We start from the raw sequence: 21561 nt of genomic DNA on the forward strand, positions 1-21561 counted from the left end.
CATCATCTACAGATACATTCATTTGACATCACTTTGTGAATTACCAAAATCGTCAACCTCATTTAATCTTATGCGTAACACTTCATTGTTCCGGGAGAAATCCAAATCTTCGAGGTTTAGACAGAAAGGAAATGAGATCAGGTTAGGGCACCTTTCAATTCGCAATGTTGAAAAACGGGGAAAAAAGAGTCTACTCCACGAGATAGAATCACAATCATCATCCTCAACCAATTCCTCCTCCCTCCACCATCCTTTTAAACTATCAAGTTTGTGAATACAGAGCAATTCAAGGGAGGGGAAGAATATTTAAAATTCTTCTATGTCACCGCTCATGTTGCTGCATTTATCCTTTATATACTCTAACTTCACCAGCTCATAAATCACCAGATATTTCAGGAAGCTCAGTTTACTCAAAGATGGTAACTGCTCCAAGTTGTCACAACAATGAAAGCTGATGTTGACAAGGTGTTTTAAAAAAATAGCCCAATTATCCTCTAACCTACCCCACCTTGGAATTGTTGTACCTCTTTAGTACCACAAGTCGAATTCCTGGATATTTGAAGCTGGCTCTAGCTTTTCCATCACACCTTCACACTCTATACATCCACCATCAACAAATTTGATATCAACTGAAGCTAGTTGTTTCATGCTCTGCAAATAACCTCATTCTCCATCATTCATGTAATATTTGCCAATTTCGATTTTAATGTAACCTTTTAAGTTGGTCAGGGCTTTTAGGTCTTTAAGCTGTCCTATACAGTGTTCCTCTGTAGAAACTCTCTTTTCCTTGCGAACAAAAAAGAATGGTAGATACTGTAAATTATTCAGCTTACCAATCCCTGAAGGCATACTGCTCAACCTATCACAACTTTGTAAACTTAAGTACCTAAGACTAGTTAATGTATACATATACTACTCAACCTAACACAACCACATAAATCCAAGTGCCTAAGACAAGTCAACATAGATATGCTTGAAGGCATACTACTCAACATAACACAATTACTTAAATCCAAGTGCCTAAGACTAGTCAACATAAACATGCTTGAAGGCATACTACTCAAACTAACACAATTACTTAAATTTAAGTACCTAAGACTAGTCAATGTATCCATTTGACAAGGCATATGACTCAACTCCGTACAATTTGATAAATACAAATGCCTAAGATTTACCAATTTGTAAAAATCTTTTGGCAACTCTCTCAACTTTTCCCACTGATTTAAAATTAATGTGTGCAGATTGTGTAGTCTAGTAAAAGAGTCCGAGAGTGCCTCTAAATCACAATTTCGAGAAAGGTCAAGATACCTTAAATGCAATAGCTTTCGAATCAAATCAGACAACCTTTTTATACCTACTGACTGCAGTTCCAACACCCTCAAACAGATCCAACTGTCAATTTGTGTATCCACTAGAGCTATTGAATGAGAATTTATAATAAATGAACGAATCTTACTCTCAGTGAAGAAACTTTGTGGGCAATTATTACCAGCAAAACATACATGACGAACTTTATCTCCCAATTTAGTTGTATTTGAACTCACTACACTTATTTCCTCCCTCCCCACTTCTTGAGCAACATCGTGCATCAAGTTATGGATCTTCACATACTCAATATCACCATATCCATCCTTCCTTACATCTTGAAAGAAACATCTTTGTATCAATATCAGAAAATATTCCTCTGTAGCATCTTCTATGCTTTGACCTCCGTCTAATGGCTCAATGTATCCTTGTGCCATCCAAAGATCAATCAATTTATACCTCTTAATATAAAAGTCTTTTGGAAACAATGCACAATAGCTAAAGCAATTCTTCAAAGAGGGTTTAAGGTTGTGATAACTAAGTTTTAGTATAGACAAAATTTTATTATCACCTTTTCCAATTTCAGCTAATCCACTATCCACAAATGACTTCCACTTACTCAGAGGCTGACCAAATAGAAGACTTCCTACCACCTTTATAGCAAGCGGAATGTTATAGCATTTTTTAACAATTTTCTTCCCAATCTCAACTAATTCAAGATGATTTACCTACTCTTGTTCTCCTTGATCAAATGCTACAGACTCAAACAACAACCAAGAATTCTTTGGAGACAAACTTTGCAATTTGTGCACATGTTTTTCCTCAATAATCTTTGCAATCATCTCCGAACGTGTAGTCACCAAAATCCGACTACCCTCTTGACCCACCGTTAAGAACTTGCGCAGGCTACGCCATTTCTCACAATCTTCATTCCATACATCATCAAGAACAAGCAAGTACTTCTTTCCTTTTAAATGCTCTTGAAATAGCTTTTGCACACATTTCATTGTAGAGGTACCATCAAGCCTTATACCAAAAACTAATTCTAGAATCTTACAAAGAATGACTTTAACATCAAATTGCTCTCCATCTTCATCAGAGACACAAACCCACAACCTTAGCTTGGGATCTGGAAACTCTGCTTCTACCCCTTCATCGTTATACACAAGTTAGGCAAGAGTAGTTTTACCTAATCCTCCTACTCCCACAAAAGCTTTAGTGAGTGTTGGTACCTCAACATCAAACCTCAAATAGAGGTTTCAGGAGCATCCAGATCACCCAAGTAGCTATCAGGTGTGTCCCATCATCATATGGAAATCAAACATGCACTTTAGATCAAATTGGGGGGGGGGGGGACTCATTGCAAGTAAGGGACTCAAATCCATAAGAAAACCATCAAGTGCATGCCAAAAGGGGACTTTTAATTTAAATGGTTTGTGATGTCTTAACCTAGTGACATGGTCCAATAAACAGCATACCAGTGAGATAGCACACACAAACATGCATCAACGCACACCAACATACAACCATTATTTCACTAACACACTGCCAGTTCAAAAACAATAATTCAAGCAACACATACAACCATCATTCAACCAACATGTACAACATGATTTTGATAACAACACATTCTAGATTCCACCATAAAGCCAACACCAATTAAATACAACAACAGCAACAAAAACCAGAACAGAGCTAAATCATACAGCAACAACATTAATTCCAAAAAATTAGGGTTTTCACATACAACACCAACCAAATTCAACAACAGTAACAACTAACAAGTAGCATAACAAAGCAAATATGTACCCAAAACACACATACAACATCAAAAAATAATGAACAAACCAAAGACACAATAAAACAAAAAAATTAGGGTTTGTAGAGTATACGCTGCTCAATCAGTTAGGAGGAGGGTAGAATTGAGGGTAGTAGGTCATCAGGTATGCCTCAATCACCTCTTCCCTGGACATCCCTGACAGGCTAAAGTCGTATCACCTAATCAAAAGTAATTACCTAAGTCCTCTAACTTATGCAGATAGGGAAGTAGGGTCGAATCCACAGGGAAACAAGTCTTTCTACTCCTAATTAATTATTATAATCTAAATTATCAAAGTAACCAATATTTTTGTGATTTAAAGTCTATGCTACGAAGAATATGAGTAAGAGGAAATAATCAGGAAGAATTCAAATAATAATAAAAGCCTAGGGCATAGGTTCACTAATAAACAATATTCCAGGGTAAAACATAATAATCAATCATCAATGCATTAATTAATCAGATCATAAAGGGCTTTCGCTACGTATTACAATCACAGAGTTAATTTACCGGTATTAAATCTCATCTCTCGAATCTCGACCTAACCATTTATAAATTAATCTGCCTATTGAAACTAAGCCTAAACATCAATTCTCATATCTCGAATCTCGAATCAATATTTCTAAACTCATACAATTAAACCTGGCCAAATCTAATTGCATAGCATTAAAACAATCAATAGGAAATTAATTAAGCATTAACAATCAACAACCATAAATTGCCCCTTCATATTATTTATTAGATCCCTATAAACCCTAGAAAGAGAACTACTCAGACATGATTAAAGCTAAACACATCAAAGTAATTAAACAAGGCATAAGGAATTGAAAGAATAAAAATACTGAAATTAATAAAAGAGAAATCGTACTGAATCGACGGAATTACAAACGAAGTTTGGGAACAAGAGAAAAGTAAAAGTTTAGAGAGAGAAAATCTAAGTAGAGAGAGAAAAATAATAATAGAGTGTAAAGAAGTGTCTTAAACTTGCCTAATAAAATTACATTAATACTAATCGAGAGTTCTAAACTAAACAAAACTAAATTGGAGCTTAATCGTCCCTCCAGAAGCTCGCGCCCGGTCGGGAGCCACACCGCCCGGCCGGGCCCGCCTTTTGCTCTTCGAACCTCTTCTCACGCCCGGTCGGGCGCGTGCACCGAGCGCGAGACATTCGTTTCCTTCGCTCGCCCCGCCCGGCCGGGCGCGTGCACCGGGCAAGGCCTATGACCCCGGGCAGGGCTCTTGGGCAAGCATATGGATTTCGATTGGGCCTCTCATCCTCGGCCCAATCGGATTTCCTCCTTGGGTCTTCGAACTCGGTCCAAATGCTTCGGGATTTCCAATACCGAGCCCTTAATCACCGATTTGCTTCTTCTAACCGGTCTTGGGCTTCAATGAGAGGTCGTGCTCCTCCAATGCTCGTATTCGCTCCTCGAAAATCCGGGAGAATGCTCCAAATGTGCAATTTCCTACAAAACTCAAACAAAACTACGAAAACACTGGAAAACACCAATTAGTAATAAAAGTGGCTCGAAAGAGCCAAAAACTCTACTAATTACGACCAAGGGACGGGGGTGAATCACTATATAAAATGGACATATCAATCCCCTCAGGGGGACCAGATCTGATACGCTTCGCACCAGAGGAGGGCCCTTCTCCGTCGTCATGGGACTCAGGTGGCTTCTCCACCTCAGGATCGACCAGATCTACTGGGTTTGACTCCCTAGTAGCAGATCCAGCAGCGGAGACCTCTGTCTCCAAGACTTCAGCTTTTGGCTCAGGGACGACTACAACAATAGGTTCCATCTCAAGTGGTGGTTCCTCTACTGCAGGCGGGTCAGGGACCACCTCAACAGCTTTTTCCTCCTCGTCGCTCACATATACTCCACCAATTTAGCACTGCGAATCCTCCTCCTCGCAATTATTGAGGCACGGCGAACGGGTCTCATGTTACCCGTTCCCCGTTGTGGCTTGTAAGTCACACGGCCAGAACGTCGCTTAGATCCAGAGGGTTCTAGGGTTTCATGGAAAAACAAATCCAGATCTTTATCATCCATGTTCGACATTATGGGACTCAAGAAGAAGGGGAGAAGATTTGATGAACAATTGAAGGAGAAAACAGAGATCCAGATGAGATAGAGGGAGAATAAGAGAGAGAGAGAGAGAGGATGCAAATCGGCGAAGAAGGAGGAGTGAGAAAAAGATGAACTAGGATTTTGGGGGGGGGATTTATTTTGGAGAATTCTCCAGAATAAATGCACTCATCCATATTCATCAGATGAATTGAATGCAGGAGCATTCAATTGAGTTGGTTGGGATGATGATGAATTTAAAGAGTTGGGGGTTTTTTTTGGTGGGAATGATTAACCTAATTAATCAGTTAAGTAGTGTAGTTAAACTAGGTTAGTAGTATAATAAAGTAGGTTAAAAAAAGTAAGGGTAAATATGTAATTTTACTAAAAAAAGTTACTACAAAAGGAAATAAATGGGAAAGTTGCAACTAATTTGGACCAGCCAAAAATGGCAAAAGGTGCAACAAATGTGGACCGAAGGTAGTAATTAATATTGTATTTCACGTAATTATTTTATAAATTATATAAAAATATATAATTTTGCTTTAAAGATATATAGATGTGGGTATGAGGTGAGGATGAGGCGGGTACGAAGTGGGGCGGGGCGGGGATGGGGCGGGTACAACTTGAAATCCACCACCGCCCCATCACCCATGGCGAGTATGGTTTTTATCCCCATCCCCACCCCACCACCCGCCAAACCGAGACCCATCCCCGTCCCATTGACATTCCTATAGATGAGATAGAGTGGATGGTAAACTTGACTTCTTTGTAGAAAATAGAAATTAGAAATACAGAAACCCAAAAAATTGAACAATTGTTCTTCGTTTGCGTGGGGTAAGAGGAAAATCCAACAATGATCGATATCCATCATTTCCCATCAATGCACCAGCAAAACTTGTACGATTTCACGCAATGAGAAAACGCCTCAAAAGGGCAGAAGAGAGAAATCGGGCTAAAATGATTACATCATCAAAGAAATTGGTGAAGAATCTGAGATGGACGAGCATAATACTGGGTATCAGCAATGTTGCTGTGATCGCCATTGGTGGGTCACTCTTCTTTTGTGGGCATAGCCAGTCTTGCAGTCGGAGCCAGTTGCTCCCCTTTTTCTTGGTTATGGCTGCTGCTGGGGTTCGGGTGATTGCTATGATACGCTGCGCAATTGAGCAACAAGCTGCTGCCATTGCTGTTCTGGGTTCTTCTCCGGATGCTTCGGTTGTTTCCGATAATCTTTCTCGTGTTCAAAGACGGGTATGATGCAAATTTGTTACCGCCTTTGAAGATTTTATTTGGGGTCTTTGTTTTCTTGATTATTGTTGTTTGTGTATTGGTAATGTCTAATGTGGATGTCATGTCTTGTGATTAAGCATTGAGGAATGAATAAGTGGGTTTGGTAATTGTGAGTGAAGCTGTTTTATATTATGATTGTTTCAGTTTTTGTCAAAAAAATGGTATTTTGGTTGTTAAGATGATATGGAATATTGTGGAATGTTGTGACTTCTTTGCCCATGTCAATTTTCGGAAAGCGAAAACAATTTCACCAGTGTGGCTATGTAACTATGCAAGTGTGCACGGTGTTTGTGGGATTGTATTTGTGGATACAATTGTGGTGCTGAAGAGAATTATTCATATTTAAGTGTATGTCTTGTTGATGGTTTCACTTTTAAACAGGTTGGACTGTTTTACATTTATGAATAATTAAGGAGCTGAGTGCCCTATACTTGTGTAATGCTGCTTAGCATATAACTGAACGAAGAATCCAAGGATATGTGCAATATTTTATGTTGTTCATGAACAAGTTTGGTTTTGTTTGACATTGACTAGCTAGAATATAGAACTTTCGAGGGATTTCTTTTGAATAAAAGAGGATGGGATGGAGTACAACTTAGATAGAGCATTGATTTCCTAGAGTGTAACTTTAGTGATAATACTTTTGGGAGTACGATGTGACAATTCTTTTGCTATAGGGAGTTAGTTCATGGTATTACTGCTTTATGGCTGCTATAAAGTGCCTCAAGAGCTTTAAGAGAAAGATATGCTGACTAGGCAGCTAGCTCTTAGAAAATTACAAGGTACACTTAGGTCTTTGCCCGTCTGTTTGATGTGGAATCCATTCACCTATCAAATTGCTCTTCATGCAATTCATATACATGTAGAAAATTATTCTTGTTTTTCTTGATGCTAATACAATTTCAGAATTGGATGCCACTATGGAATCTCTTAGGCGATACAAATTATAATGTAGCTTTTCTTAAACATTTCTTTGGATAAATCAATTTGGATAGTTACCACTAAAACAATTTTAAGGAACAGAGGAGGACTAATGGCTTGGGCTAAACAGCTGAATATGTCATTTGTGTCTATTGCTTTAGCCATTTATGAGACTTGGGGGTTTAGGACTCTAGGTCTCCTTGGTTGAGGCCCCATTTAGAAATATAATACTGCAACGTTAATGATTTTTACTGTGTTATATTGTCTATCTGAAATCATATTGGTGTTCTTCCCAATTGTTCTTTTTATTTATTTTTTTTTGTAATATTCTATGTTTGAAAAAGACTTAATTTTCTTTGGGTTTATCAGAATGGACCTTTGGTTTGGGCATATGCAAGTACCTTTTGTTTCGTTTAATTAACAACAATCATGTTTTGATGATTGTGCTATATGATTAACATGGGTAATTGGTAAAACTCATGGCATTGCTGTGGTTTTCAGTTTTTTGGTTTTTTGTTTTTCAAAATCATATGATATATATCATATAATAAATAGGAAATTAGTCAACTTATTAAAATCATGGTAAATTTGAAAACTGACAACAGAAAAATGGGAACACCTTTTTCTTGGTTTTTGGTTTTCAGTTTGCCTGTTTTTGGTTTTTTGTTTTTTTTTTTTTTTAAAAAATTGAAAACAAAAAACATAAAACGATGCCAAACAAGCCCTTTTGGTATTTATTATTATTTCCCCTGCTTCTCATGAAACTTGTCTATCCTAAAAATCTAACCTGCTACAAAGATGCTAGTTTTCCTACACAAAAAAATTAAGCAAAAAAAGCTATCTGCCAAAGGTTCTGAACTCGATATTAGGAGCACACCCCTGAGAAGCTGTGTAACTTGTTAGAATGAATGGAAATTAAGGTGCTAATATTTTGCATTACCCTTACTTTGAAACTTCTTGGATATTCATAAACTAGTTTCTTTCAGCAATATCCTGTTATCCAGTCATGAGGTGTGAGGTGACAATAAAATTATTAGGCTCATAAAGAGGTTATTTTTGACTTTTGTGTTGGGGTAAAACTTAAATGTTTGAAATTTCCTGCCTTTTGACAGCATATTCTTTGCGTTCTAGATTTTGAATGTATATTTATGAAATTGGTATGGTTTATGTCCTGTACAGTTATTATGTTTAGCTATTAGTCCTATTACATACCTTGACACAAAATTTATCTTGCTATCATATGTTTTACAGTTAAGATACAAAAGTTGGCTATGGTGGACGAGGTTTGCTACAGTTGTTACTGTGGTGCAATTTTTACTAGCAATGTACATCATGTTTGTGGTGGGTAGTAATGCATCATCAAATGACTGTGCTTTAGGTAAGATGTTATGTTCTCTAATTTTTCAATAAATATACCCTCTATTTGCTCACTTAAAATTAAGGTTTGTTTAGCTTCCTTGCTAATAAAAGATCACAACTTTGGTGATTTTAAGAAGTCTAGACTACTTTGCAAAGTAAAGTTTTAGACTGCGATGATGGCATACAGAAATTAGCTGTGATTCTTCTCAAAGTTAATCTGAACATGGTGAAATTTAGCAAGAGCAATAATAGGGAAGGATTTGTAATTTCTCAACAAGACTAGGCAAATTCTTTGATTTAGGCAAGGTTAAAAACTCCTACAAAAACATAAATAGTAGTCTAGACTGAGGAGAGACTGAGGAGGAGAAGGTGGTTGATACCTATGTTTGCATTGTAATGCAAATCAGGTAATTGAAACTTTGAAAAATAGTGGGAGACTGTTAATTAGTTTTGATACAATTAAATATGTAGATATGCAACTCCGAAAGCAATAAATCAATAATTATTTTATCTTTCTGAATTGTCTCGTACTCTCGTGTACTAGCTCGCTGGAGGATTTTTATTTGATGGTAAACCTTTTTATGCTCAAATTAGGCAATCTGTGGTTTTTGATGTCCATGTAACTAGGGAATTCTTGCCATGCCCACAGGATGTCAGGATATCAAAAATAGAGTAGAAAGGATCAAAGGATTATGTTCAATGTACTGATTGACATATGTGACTTCCAATAAACATTATGTTTTCATAGTTCAATTGCACTTAATCCAGTAACAAAAAACAGAGAAAACAATTGTAAAACATTGGTTGGGTTATGATTAATTTCTTGTTTTTTCTTGTTACTAGCTCCTGTAATTCTGTTCTACTTTTTCTGTATGGGTGACAGCTCTTTAATTAGATCTTTGATATCTTTCTTTTGTCACTTTGGAGGTACTTATAGTGTTGTCATATCATGATGTAGGAAGCTTTGTAAACTGTATCTTCTCATTTTCCTATTTGTCATTTCTAGTATTGGCATTTTCCCCCTTTCTTCGCACTTCAGAGTGTTCGGACTAGGCCTTACCTTGGATATGCCTGTAATGCAGTCTCACTTTCAAGTGATGGATGGTGGAGGAAGCATCTGTTGATTGTATTTCTGATAATGGCATGCTTCGTAGCAATGCTGCAGTGTTTTGCCAGTTCTGATGTCCTAAGATGGAGATCGTTTTATGACATGCAAGATACCGCTTGGAAAGCTCATTATCATGAGGTATTTGACCATGGTATTCGTGAGGCTTTATGCTGTCTGGGCCGTGTTAAATACTTGTAAGCCACTTTGCAGTTGGTTTTCCATTTAATTTTAGATTATGATAGTAAGTTAAACCTTTTTGACTGAATTTTTTTTTCAGGAAAAACATGGAGGAGGATGAAGTAAACTCAGTGGCACAAATGTTAGGTGATCTTGTCACCTATCGTGCCTCTGGCACGGGACACTTGGAATTCTTGGCAGGTTTGTGGCTTTTTTTTTTCCTTTTGTACAAACTTCCTATTATGTGTTATTGTGTGAAGATGTTTATCCTCTTTGTTATTTTATTTTATTTTTATGTTTAGAGCTTTGGTACATGTTATGGTGTCATTGTTTGGTACAAATAGGGTTACTGGAGTTTGTGTTGTTGGGAAGTTGCCAAAGTGATTTAGATGGCGCAAGGATTAAAAATAAAGTGTAACCATTTTTGGTTGATTTCAAACCCTAGTCAATGATGTGCTCCCTATTACATTGCCTTAAACCGGTTTTCTAAGAAATGCTGACCTGATTAATAGTTCAATACTCGTGTTACTACAAACCTGGGAAAATGGTATTCTCACTACATGAGTGTAGTCTATGGTTATCAAGATGTAATTGTTCCCACAAAATTGAATGATCCCATGAAATTATCACGTCATACACTTGTTTAAGGGGCATTACATTTCTCCTACAGTAGTTTTCTATCCTTTGCACACGATCACAAGACTTGATTTGATGTATGCATAAAACATCTTTACATAAGGTTGACTTGTAAAAACTGCATTAGACTTCTTGGTGGCATCGTCATGACCTCCATAAGGAAAATCGTGGTAGTGAGATTATGTAGGTTTTTACACCTTCCAGAACACATCTTCCACAAAATCTGTAAAGAAATGAAGCATCCTAGAAATGTCTTCACTTTGTGGAATTTGTTAGGATGAATATCCATGAGAAAAAGTACCATTAGCTATGTATGGCTATATCAGCGTATCAAGGAGTTTGTACAATGGAAAGAGCAACGAAATGTTCATTTGGAAAATAATCTTTAATTGGGAGGTTTGAGGAAAAGATGACCAGTGACAACAAGGTCAAATTCTTGATGCAGACCTAATAAAATCGAACGGATCAAACGGGACTTGACATCCGTTTTGCTCATGTCATACATCAGTGGTGGGAGTGTTCAAAAGTGACCAACTAGCTTAACCTGACTTGCTGACACGATTCAAGTTAGAATTTGATAGGCATGTAGCTTACCTAACAAAAAGTCAAAAATTTGATAGGCATGTAACTTACCTAACAAAATAACCTAACTATACCACCTATTATGTAGATGGGCAAGCAAGGCTAAATCACAAGAGGCTTAATTAGTGCAAAAAGGATGAGTATATCAACTATCGAATTAATCTAGCTAAATGGCTTCAATCAACACTAAATTAATAATCAACAAAAAGGATGAGTATATCAACTAATAACTATTGCAATTAAATCTAATTTATTGAGTTAAATAATTAAATTCATCTAAGTTGAGCATTACCATCTATGTAATTAGTGCAAAAAAATAATTTCTATCCCCAGTTTAATTAATAGTCAAACATAAGGAAAGTATTCCCTTTTATTACCATTAATCTCAACCAAGTATTAATTAATTTTTTTTTTTTAAATCATCAATCAAGTCGAACCTAATCGTGTGGAACCATTCAAAATAAGATATTAAACTTAATATCAATACTCTAGCTTCCTAATAATCCGTTTTACGACTTTTACCTTCTCTCGTGGAGGATTCAATCCTTAATTGAAATAATCAAATATGCCAAAACCCAACTCCCATTGTGGTTAAGACAATGGAATAATGACAAAACTCCTTATTCATATAATCATATTATGATATTGTCAAAAGCATAATCAAATTTAATGGGTTAATTAAATTAGGTCATTTTTTGGAGAATTTAACGTAATGAATTAGGTGTCTAGGGCTTCACTTACAACTCACACATATGAATGAAATTTAAAAATAAGATCTAATGAGTAAACAGTGAGATATAGAACAATACTGATGCTGTTAGAGGAAAAGTAGGGGTTCTAAAGCAAATATTAATATAATAATTTGTCCAAGTGCTTCTTAATCAAGCTTTACAAGACACATTTATAGTGCATTTGCTTGCACGGTCGGGTGCAGATCTAAGGCAAAAAATCATTTGTTGCAAAACTAGTGCGTTGAAGAATTGGAACTGCCAGCTGGCCTATTCTAACATAACACCAATTGGAGGCACATGTAACGTGCCAAAGGTGACCTCACCGAGCAGCTTTGTCGTTCAGGCAAACCAAGATTCTTTCTACACAATCCCTCGTGACAATTTCTGGTAGTACAAAACAACGGAAAATCCTCCAAATTTCTGTAAAACTCATAGATTTCAAATTCACACTAAAAGAGAGATTATTAGTAGAAAAATTGCTTCGGAGAGCTTAAATATGCAAGTGAATAGCTAAGAATTGGGGTTAAGTATATACTTCCTCTGTTTCACTAATGTTACAACCTTGCCTATTTGGTATGTTTCAAAATAATTGCAACACTTTTTTTTTTTTATAACAATACTTGGCCCACTCTTTCTCTCTTTCATTAAATCTATCGTTTTTAAAAGATACAATTTACTTTTAACTTTTTCTTCTCTTCTTGCATTAAATAGTGTGCCTATCTCAAGCTTTCCGATCATGTTAAATGGAGGAAGTATATATTATAAAATAGACCCATCATTGGGTTCAGTTGGAATAGTGTGGATCCCATTGTGACAATGAAAAGTATATTAAGTCCCTATAAAGAGTATAAACTGTACTTGAAAGTTGAATTAATTATGGGAAAACAAGATTGCAGTTCTCTACATTTGTATTAAAAATATGCTTCTGTGTATTTTGTTTAATTCTATCAACCAAAGTTATCAGAATTGGGATTTACTTGGGATTGATAGGGCTGTTTTTAATCCCAATATACTAATAATTATTCATATTTGAAGATTTTTTTACTTTTCACTTATTTTTTCTTTATATTTTTTCTTTTATTTTTTCTTTTATTTATTTATTTATTTTTTTTTTTTTTTTTTTTTGTAAACATAAACAATCATATGTACCTCCTGAAACTCATCAGTCAACGATAACATGTAAGAATGATTTTATCATTTTAAGCTGTTATTGTAGGAACATGTTGTTAAACTGTAGAATCATATTAAATATGTAACACTTCACATGATAGCCTTGATAGTATTCTAAGATCCTACAATTTGAGATGCTTCTTAGAATTAAGAATTACTATAAATAACGTATTTTTTGGGATTGTAGAATTCTAGGGTTCTAAGATATGAATCGATATTTCAACAACCATGCCACAGTCCTTCCAGTGTCTTGTATCCTCACCATTGTTACCCACTCTCACCCTTGCATATTTCTCACCGTGTTTTGGAACTTCTGAACTGGATTATGGTAGTCTTGATTTACAGGTTTATGTAATGTAATCTTTTCTGGGTAAGTCAAATGTTGAATATGTTAGTTTTCAGAACCATAATCCACTACTTTTCTGCCAACACTTATCCTCAGAAGGTGATTTTTGTTTGTTTCAACACTTTTCCTGATGCTGTAAGTTATGTACATTGCAGGTCTGGCTCTATTGCAAATGCATAATGAGTACCCTCAATTAGATGCAAATTCTGTTGATGCTCCTGATGATAAAATTCAGGAGGCAACTTCATTTCACCCCTTTGCTGAAGCTGCTTACACGGTATGCAATGATAATTTTGTTTTCAGTTTCCTCTGTTTACTTGACTATGTTATGATGAAAATTCCTTGTTATATACTACCTCCATTCCCCAATGATCTTAACATCTGCCATTATGGTCAGTTTCTGTTCATTACATGTTGCTTTTTGCCGTATCCCATTTACCATCTTACCCCTTTTATAGCCCACAACATTTACCTATTTTCATTCACTCTTATCTTACTTTATCCACAAATTTCTTACACACTCAATTTTTTTTTTTAACTCTATCTCTTACATTCACCCACCTTTTTAGGCACTTTCTTTGTCTTTAATGTACGTGCAAATAGTCAGTGCTTAGATCAATGTTAATCAGAGTTGGTAGTTTCCTCTGTTTATCTTGATGATTTCAAGTTTTGTTGTTTTTCCTGTGCAGGGTCCATTGCTAGATGTTGGAAGAAATCCCATTTTATTTCCCTGTGCATGGCTACGCAGGCAAGGAGTTTTTACAGCATGGAGTCGTCACAGGTCTTAGTCTACCGGGTACCTTGCTTGATAAAATTGTTCTTTATTGTTTCAGTATGATGTTTGATCTCTTATTTTGCTTTTTTTTTTTAATAATTAATTTTTATTTATATATATTGAAATCTGTGCGACTATGCTTTTATGTAATTTCATTAATCCTTAGTTCTTTTTTTAAGATTAGGCGGCCTGTGCTAGAAGGGGATAATTGGTGGAGAGGCCATGCGGCAGCCTTTCTTAATTATGTTAATTTGCCCCTAGAGTCTCTTCGACGTGGCCGCGTAAATCAGGTTAGTTCTACATATTATGTCAACTCAAACCCTTTTGCTGATGGGAACATTTTTATTGAGGTCTATGGCTTGATGTATTCTCAGCAAGTTCCCTCAACTTTAAATTTATACCTTTTTTTTTTAAAGAAAACTTTAAATTTATACCTTGAGTGGCTTTGACTGTAAGCATATTGAATAGATGGCCAATTTGTCTATAGAACTCTGGACGGATTTTCCATATTACTTAAAAAGTTAATCGTGCGAAATTTCAAAGACTGAGAATATGAATTATGAGGTCTTACTGCAAGTGATATGTTTTATTTATTTATTTATTTTTATTATTATTTTATTTTTTTGGAGGAGATATTTTATTTACATGACCTCAATGCTTTTCATGTTATCGTTAGATGTACATTTTAATGCATTTGCCATAGGAGGTGATTGTAATATTATAGTGTTAGTGGCTGTAATAGTATAGTGTTAAGTGGTTCCGTTCCTTCAGCATGTGCATTTGGTTAGACTTTAGAGTTTAGAGATTGATTTAGGATAATTTGAGTTTTTATTTGTTTTAGTTGATATGATTACTTTGTCTTTTCAAGTGTATGACCTTAAAAGGTTTAGGTCTAACTTCTTTAGGCCTTAACCTCTCAAACATCACGAGCTGTGCTGCCAATATTTTATTTTCAAGAATAACAAAACAATCCTTAAATCTTTCTGTTATTCTTGTAAATTATATCTTGTTTTGTGCTACAATACTGGTATATTTGGTTACTTTAAATCTAGTTTTGCTTTTAAGCTACATTTATATCTTTTAATAAATTAATAATTTCGTCCAAGCGTTAATGAGGGTTATATGATATATATATATAGAGAGAGAGGAAGGATCCAGTGAGAATAGGTCCATATGTGAGAATTCATACTTATATGAGAACTGATCTAAATTTTAGAACATGTGATTTAAATTAAAATTTTGAACATATGAGTAATAAATTAGAACACCTGTGTGAGTAATATATTTAGAACATCTGATTTAAGAATTAGAACAAGTGATTAAAAATTTATAAAATCTGCTTTATGAAATTTTAAACATATGAGTGAAATTTAGAACATCTGATTTAAGATTATGAACACGTGAATAAAAATTAAGAACAAATTGATATAGAATATAGAAAGTGTGAGTAAAAAATTTAGAACATATGAGTAAAAAATAAAACATACGCTTTAAAATCTGGAACATATAATTAAAAATCTAATAACACAAGTTTTAAAACTTAGAACATATAAGTTAAAATTTTGGAACAAGTTATTTAAATTTATGATATCAAACTTAACTAATTTATGGTTTAGAACATGTGAGCATTAAATTAGAACATTTGATTTAATTTTAAACACTTAAGGAAAAATTTAGAACATCAGATTTAAAATTTAGAACATACGAGTAAAAATTTAGAACATAAAGATTGTTCTCACATAAGAAAAATTCTCACGAGAGCCTCCCTTATATATATATATATATTTTTTTTAGAATTGTACTTTATACCCTTCTTTTAGGTTTTCACCTTACATGCGCTTGTTTCTGGTGACTTCATGGTCGTCAAAGATGCCTCCTACCTCCTTTATCACTGAGCCGGTCATTTAGGGGCCTTAGCTGTTGATCCGGGTTGTTTCCCTTTCAACGATGAAGCTTATCCCCCGATTCGTATTAAATAACGAGCTAATGAATCTCCTTTTTGCCGTTGGACTTGCCAATCAAATTTGTCATAACATTCACTTCCTCTAGCTCCCCTTCATTACTTTCCTTTATTTGTTTTATTTTAACGTATGATTGCTTATGGCAATTCATGTCAGCCGACCCTAAATCATTTTGGAAGTAAGGCTTTGTTGTTGTTGTTGGGGAATAGTTTTTTTAACATTAGCTAGAATTTAGTAAAGGCACTGACTAAATTGTGGGGCTTTTTAGTATTGGAATTAGTAAGATGGAGCATAGAATTGTAACAACTGTCACTAAAGAGCCTATGCAGGCAAGTTAATGCGATTAAACAGGGGGATTAACATGATGAGGTGAGGCCGGAAAGTTCTGCACAGAAGGTGGAAGTACCTGAGATTTTTATGTTTCAGCTGCCGGTATCTATATAAATTTAATATAAGGATATGCCGTGACAAGCAGTAGTTTGTCTTGGGGTCTTTATCTCTGGTTCTAGATATGGTCAACCAAAATTACACCTGATGTTTGCTATGGTTTGATTATTTTCTTTACTATAATCTTGTAGTCTGAACTTGCCATTTGGTGCTGTAGTTGAAATTTTGCATCACGGGATTAAGGAACTTGCAGAACCCTTAAGAATATTCTCTATTAAGAGCTAGTGAATTATAAGCCCATGTCAATGTCCTTATTTTGAAACTGCTTTGTCATTCCGAAATTCTGTGGTTATTATCTTTTGGCACATGTATCTTATGGAACATCATGTAAATATACTTTTATGATAAGGTTGCCTCATGATTGCCATGCCTTGTACTGTATTTATTTTTTCCCCTATACATGTGTTATGGTCCTTGATTTTAATTATTGTTGGTGACAATTTTTGTTATTTTAAACAGGGAAAGTGCCAGGCTGCATACTTCATTGTAGTTTTGCATGATATAAGGACTGTAGTGGTTGCAGTACGAGGTACAGAGACACCAGAAGATCTTATTACTGATGGCCTTTGCAGGGAGACCTGCCTCACAACAGAAGACTTAGATGGATTAATAAAGCAAGTTCCTTGTTCTTATTGCATTTTTTCAGTTGAAATTGGATTCAAACAAGGAAAACAAAACATGAAACATTTATGTAATACCCACACTTTTAGATTATGGTCGGATATTGAGACATTCCTGAAGGGAATATAGAGTCAAGAAACCTCTTAAGGATATCAAGTCCTTGAACATTATCTAGTCACGTAATATAATACTTAGTTCTTGACTTAATTGTATCTTACATCCGAGAATATATGTTAGGAGACTTCTCTCACTACAGAACACTTAGGGCCTGTTCTCTTGAGCTTAAGTTCAGTTCAGTTCCTAATTTCCTCCTCTCATAAAATATTCAGTTCAGTTCAGTAAATCAGAACAAGCCCTTAGATGATTCATAAAGCAAGCACCATATTCTTTCTTATTGCATCTTTCGTTTCAGCTACATTGGATTCAGATGAAGAACGAAAGCATGAAATAATTCTGTGTAGTGAATCATAAGATCACACTGTTCACTGCTTTACAGTATCTCCTAATCTTTTGCCATGCTATGCACTCCATTCATGAACTGAGGATTTAGAAAACCCCAGTATCATGGTGCAAATTATTAATGTTTTGAACTCTTCTTATTTGATCAGAACCTTTAGTCAAACCTCACTTGGTGCCCATGTGTTTTTGACATCAAGCTAAGTTATGACCATCAAATTAAACCTTGCCCTACCGTTTGTCCTACCCTCTATGCTACCAGCAAGAGCATCCGAAGAATTTCCACACCCCATTTACTGCAAAGTCTTTATTAGGCTCATTCTCCACTAGAAGTTCCTCTGAATCTTGTTAGTGGTAGTTTGTTAGGTGATCGAGGCTAGCAGGATGAGGAGGGAGGGAAAATTTGATCATAATATTTAGCTGTAAAAGGTTTGCGCAAAGTATGTATGTGGCTACCAAGACTCATGGAATCATAGGAGCATCAATGTGCACCATGTAAAAATGGAAAACAGTTTTCTATTGCATGTCAAAGATCCAATATCAGGGAAACTATAGGTTTTTCTTAAGTCAAATTTGTATTGTGTTCATCCTATCTGAATTTTCTGGATCACTCTTAATAGTCTTAATGATAGTGGATCTTTTCTATTGACTTGTGTTGCTGACTGTATTGTTACATTTCTGTTTGCTTACAGTGGCTTGTATATTGATTCTACTATGAGGCAAACTGTTCTTTCATCATTTCCACATCATGGACACTCCGGAATAGTGGAGGCTGCTAGAGAACTTTATAATCATATTGAAGGGGCCTACTCAGGTAATCATACAGGTCGTCCTGTAATTGGTGGAATACTTTAGCCTGCCTTTTGCATATTGATATCCTCTTTTTTTTTTTTTTTTCCTTCACGTATTTCATTCTTTTAAATTATAATTATATTCCATATGATAACTTCTCTAGTAGTTTTTTTTTTTTTTTTTTTTTTTTTTTTTTTTTTTTTTTTTTTTTTTTTTTTTTTTTTTTTTTTTTTTTTTGTGCCTGGTGAATTGTTATTTGTGCTTGTTGACCTTAGATTAATTTTTTTTTTTTTTGTAGAATTATGTATATCCTGACCCTTGGATTGCATGGATAGACCTAGATTTTAAGTTTTCGTAATAATTTGTGTTTCCTTGAAAGACTCAGGCTAAATTTCTTCCTTTCACATTTATTCTCCCGGAGCCCTTTCATTTCACGCTTCTTTTTTTCCTCAGGCTAGCTAATTTATCGATTATTGGGGCAATCATCAGTGATAACTGGCTACCAGGCTTTTTTAACTTTCCATCTTTTCTCCTATTTTGCAAGCAGTGACCATTGTAGATTGATACATGACTGCTTTCAGAAACAAAATATCTTAGCCTTGTTTAAATTTCTAGTTTGGTCCTAACCTTGAAAGTGTTCTCTAATAGTACATTTATTGTTGAAGGACCAAGTGGAGTTTCTGCGATAGAATCTGGTGGTTATCTTTCATCACTTCTTGAGGCAGGATGTGAGTGTGATGGTTATGCAGTTCGAATTGTTGGACACTCTCTTGGAGGTTCTATTGCTGCATTGCTTGGTATTAAGGTAACACACTAATATTTTAGTATTCAGTATTTCCTTTCATCTATATAATATTACAGTTTTCTCCATGTCTATATTAATACATCTAGTATATGCTTCATTTTTAGAAGCTCTAAATAAAATTTTGGTTTTAATATCTGAACTATCAACCTATCAAATTATGGAAAAAGAATAACGGTGATATCCACTTCCAATGTTTAAATTACAACGAAAGTGTTTATGGCTGACTGTGTATTCTGTTTCCCAGTGAGTATTTCTGTTGTGGCTTTGTCTATGTATAATTGTGTTTATTGAAACTGATGATTCCATAACTTTTTGCATTTCTCTGGGAATTTTCTTTAACATTATATGAAGCCAGTGCCTCTCTCATTTCTGTTCAATTTTAGATCTTTATTGAGAGAAACTGATTGCTGTATTTATAGATCCTTTAAATTAAATGCAGCTGTATGGCCGATTCCGAGACTTACATGTGTATGCATATGGACCTCTTCCTTGTGTTGATTCAGTTATTGCAGATGCATGCTCAAGCTTCATTACAAGGTAGTTTGATAGAGTGAGGATGGAATATTATGACTTAATGTTTCTCCCGTGTATTCATTGTTGTTACTACAAAGAAAGATGAATTAAGAAGTTTTCTCATGCAGTATTGTGCACGACAGTGAGTTTTCGTCATTTCTTTCTGTCAACTCAATCTTAAGGCTGCGAGCTGCTGCATTAACTACATTGTCACAAGGCAGCACAACTGATACAGCTATGATTGCCAAATTGGCACAGCTGTTTCTTTATGTGAGCAAGTATCAGAATGGGAAGACAGTGAAGCCTCTTCCAGCTGCTGCTATCACTGGTGATGCTACTCAAAGCTGTACGACTGACAAAGTTTACAGAACTCAATCTAAAATCTTTCCTGAAGGTAATGTTTTCCACCTCTTTAATTCTTTTTTGTTTCCAGCTCCTTCCCTCTCCCTTTTATCATTCTTCTTTTTCCGTTTGAATTTACATATTAGTCTTTTGATGACAGCAAACACGGACCTTGGCAACTACGCATTCCTGCATGATGAATTTCATGCTAAAGAAAATGTCAAGTGCTTGGCCAACGATTTGCTGGAAGATTTAACTGATGCTATTGTCCCTGATGAGAATCCTGATGATGATCCAGTATCTCGGTTTATGGAAGCAGTGCCATCATCTGTAAGAAGATCACCTGGTGATCCACCAGAACTTTTTCTTCCAGGCCTTGTTATACACTTAATTCGAAGACAAAGGGGAATTGGTTTCCCTCTTTTGAAAGGTTGGGGAGCTCAAGAAACAGAGCCACCATATCGAGCAATCATAGCTGACCGACAAAATTTTAAGGAGATACTCATTTCACCCTATATGTTTCTGGATCATCTTCCCTGGCGGTAAGAGGATTTTGTTCAATTATTGTATAAATAAGCTTTCATTAAAATTTTCCTCTCTAATTTTTTTTGGTTACTTTTGTTCTATATCTTCAGATGTCAGTATGCATTGCAAAGAGTGTGGAAATCCCGGAAAATGGAAATAAACGGTGATGGCTTGCAAATGGTTTAAGATCAGTAAACATGACCTATTTCTTATCTGCTAGTTGCAAATTTGCACCATCTAAAATGTAAGTGTCAACATGAAGGAAAGTCCGTGTGTACAACAACAAAGAGCTGGATACGCTTCCTGTTCGCTTCCGTGGTGCTTTTCATGAACAATTCATTACCTGAAGTGCACATGATGGTTTTCTATACAAATATTCTTTGCAGCCTTGTGCTTGTGTGTGACAAGGTGAATTTATGTGATTCTGGCTTGAAAGAACGGAATGGGAATTAGTGGTCGATCAACACTGTACTAATTGTAACTTGTGTAAGTGGTATAACATTCTCATAAACTTTTTCGTCTCCCTTGTGTAAATAAAAATCTATGACTTGTGTTATGCATGGTTATTACAGAGTACAAACTATGTGAATAGTGTAGAAGTATTATTGCACCATAATATGCTACAATTTTCTCAAGTATAAAACCACAATATGGTCAAGTCTCAAGTGGGAGTATGTGAATAGTGTACAAGTCCAAACAATGAAAATGTTAAAGAATGAAGTATTAGTAATAATTTACAGCCAAAAAAACTAATAAAATGAATAATTAATCGAGAATAGTTTATTATACTAAGGTTCTGTTCACTTCA

General features: G+C 35.3%; 2 protein-coding genes across 2 annotated transcripts; one reads left to right on the forward strand and one right to left on the reverse strand.

Moving 5' to 3' along the window:
• Positions 1-306: 306 nt before the first annotated feature.
• LOC145596868 (putative disease resistance protein RGA1) lies at positions 307-4927 on the reverse strand. Its single transcript, XM_081653058.1, has 6 exons — positions 4705-4927; positions 2064-2455; positions 1309-1958; positions 714-859; positions 536-596; positions 307-451 (listed from the first exon to the last, which is right to left on the reverse strand). The coding sequence occupies exons 1-6, from the start codon at positions 4925-4927 to the stop codon at positions 307-309; spliced, it is 1617 nt and encodes a 538-aa protein (XP_081509184.1).
• A 1056-nt stretch (positions 4928-5983) lies between these two features.
• LOC145598185 (uncharacterized) lies at positions 5984-21369 on the forward strand. The gene is made up of 14 exons (XM_081654502.1): positions 5984-6447; positions 8659-8785; positions 9849-10068; positions 10152-10252; positions 13672-13793; positions 14206-14297; positions 14476-14581; positions 17159-17313; positions 18469-18590; positions 19234-19373; positions 19813-19910; positions 20015-20280; positions 20389-20770; positions 20864-21369. Exons 1-14 carry the CDS (start codon positions 6109-6111, stop codon positions 20937-20939), a joined length of 2346 nt encoding a protein of 781 aa, XP_081510628.1. The 5' UTR covers positions 5984-6108; the 3' UTR covers positions 20940-21369.
• The last annotated feature ends 192 nt before the right edge of the window (positions 21370-21561 follow it).

The sequence above is a fragment of the Chenopodium album genome, chromosome 20 (assembly GCF_948465745.1).
Source record: "Chenopodium album chromosome 20, dcCheAlbu1.1, whole genome shotgun sequence".
Taxonomy (NCBI): domain Eukaryota; kingdom Viridiplantae; phylum Streptophyta; class Magnoliopsida; order Caryophyllales; family Amaranthaceae; genus Chenopodium; species Chenopodium album.

What these genes read in the sequence shown, in the direction of transcription:
- LOC145598185 (XM_081654502.1), top strand. Translation starts at nt 6,109, where the DNA reads ATGAGAAAACGCCTCAAAAGGGCAGAAGAGAGAAATCGGGCTAAAATG. An exon ending in TTTCTCGTGTTCAAAGACGG is followed by an intron (nt 6,448 to 8,658) that starts GTATGATGCAAA and finishes TATGTTTTACAG; the next exon opens with TTAAGATACAAAAGTTGGCT. An exon ending in TTGCTGAAGCTGCTTACACG is followed by an intron (nt 13,794 to 14,205) that starts GTATGCAATGAT and finishes TTTCCTGTGCAG; the next exon opens with GGTCCATTGCTAGATGTTGG.
- LOC145596868 (XM_081653058.1), bottom strand. Translation starts at nt 4,927, where the DNA reads ATGGAACCTATTGTTGTAGTCGTCCCTGAGCCAAAAGCTGAAGTCTTG. An exon ending in CGAAAGCTATTGCATTTAAG is followed by an intron (nt 860 to 1,308) that starts GTATCTTGACCT and finishes AAGTTGTGATAG; the next exon opens with GTTGAGCAGTATGCCTTCAG. An exon ending in ATCCAGGAATTCGACTTGTG is followed by an intron (nt 452 to 535) that starts GTACTAAAGAGG and finishes TGTCAACATCAG; the next exon opens with CTTTCATTGTTGTGACAACT.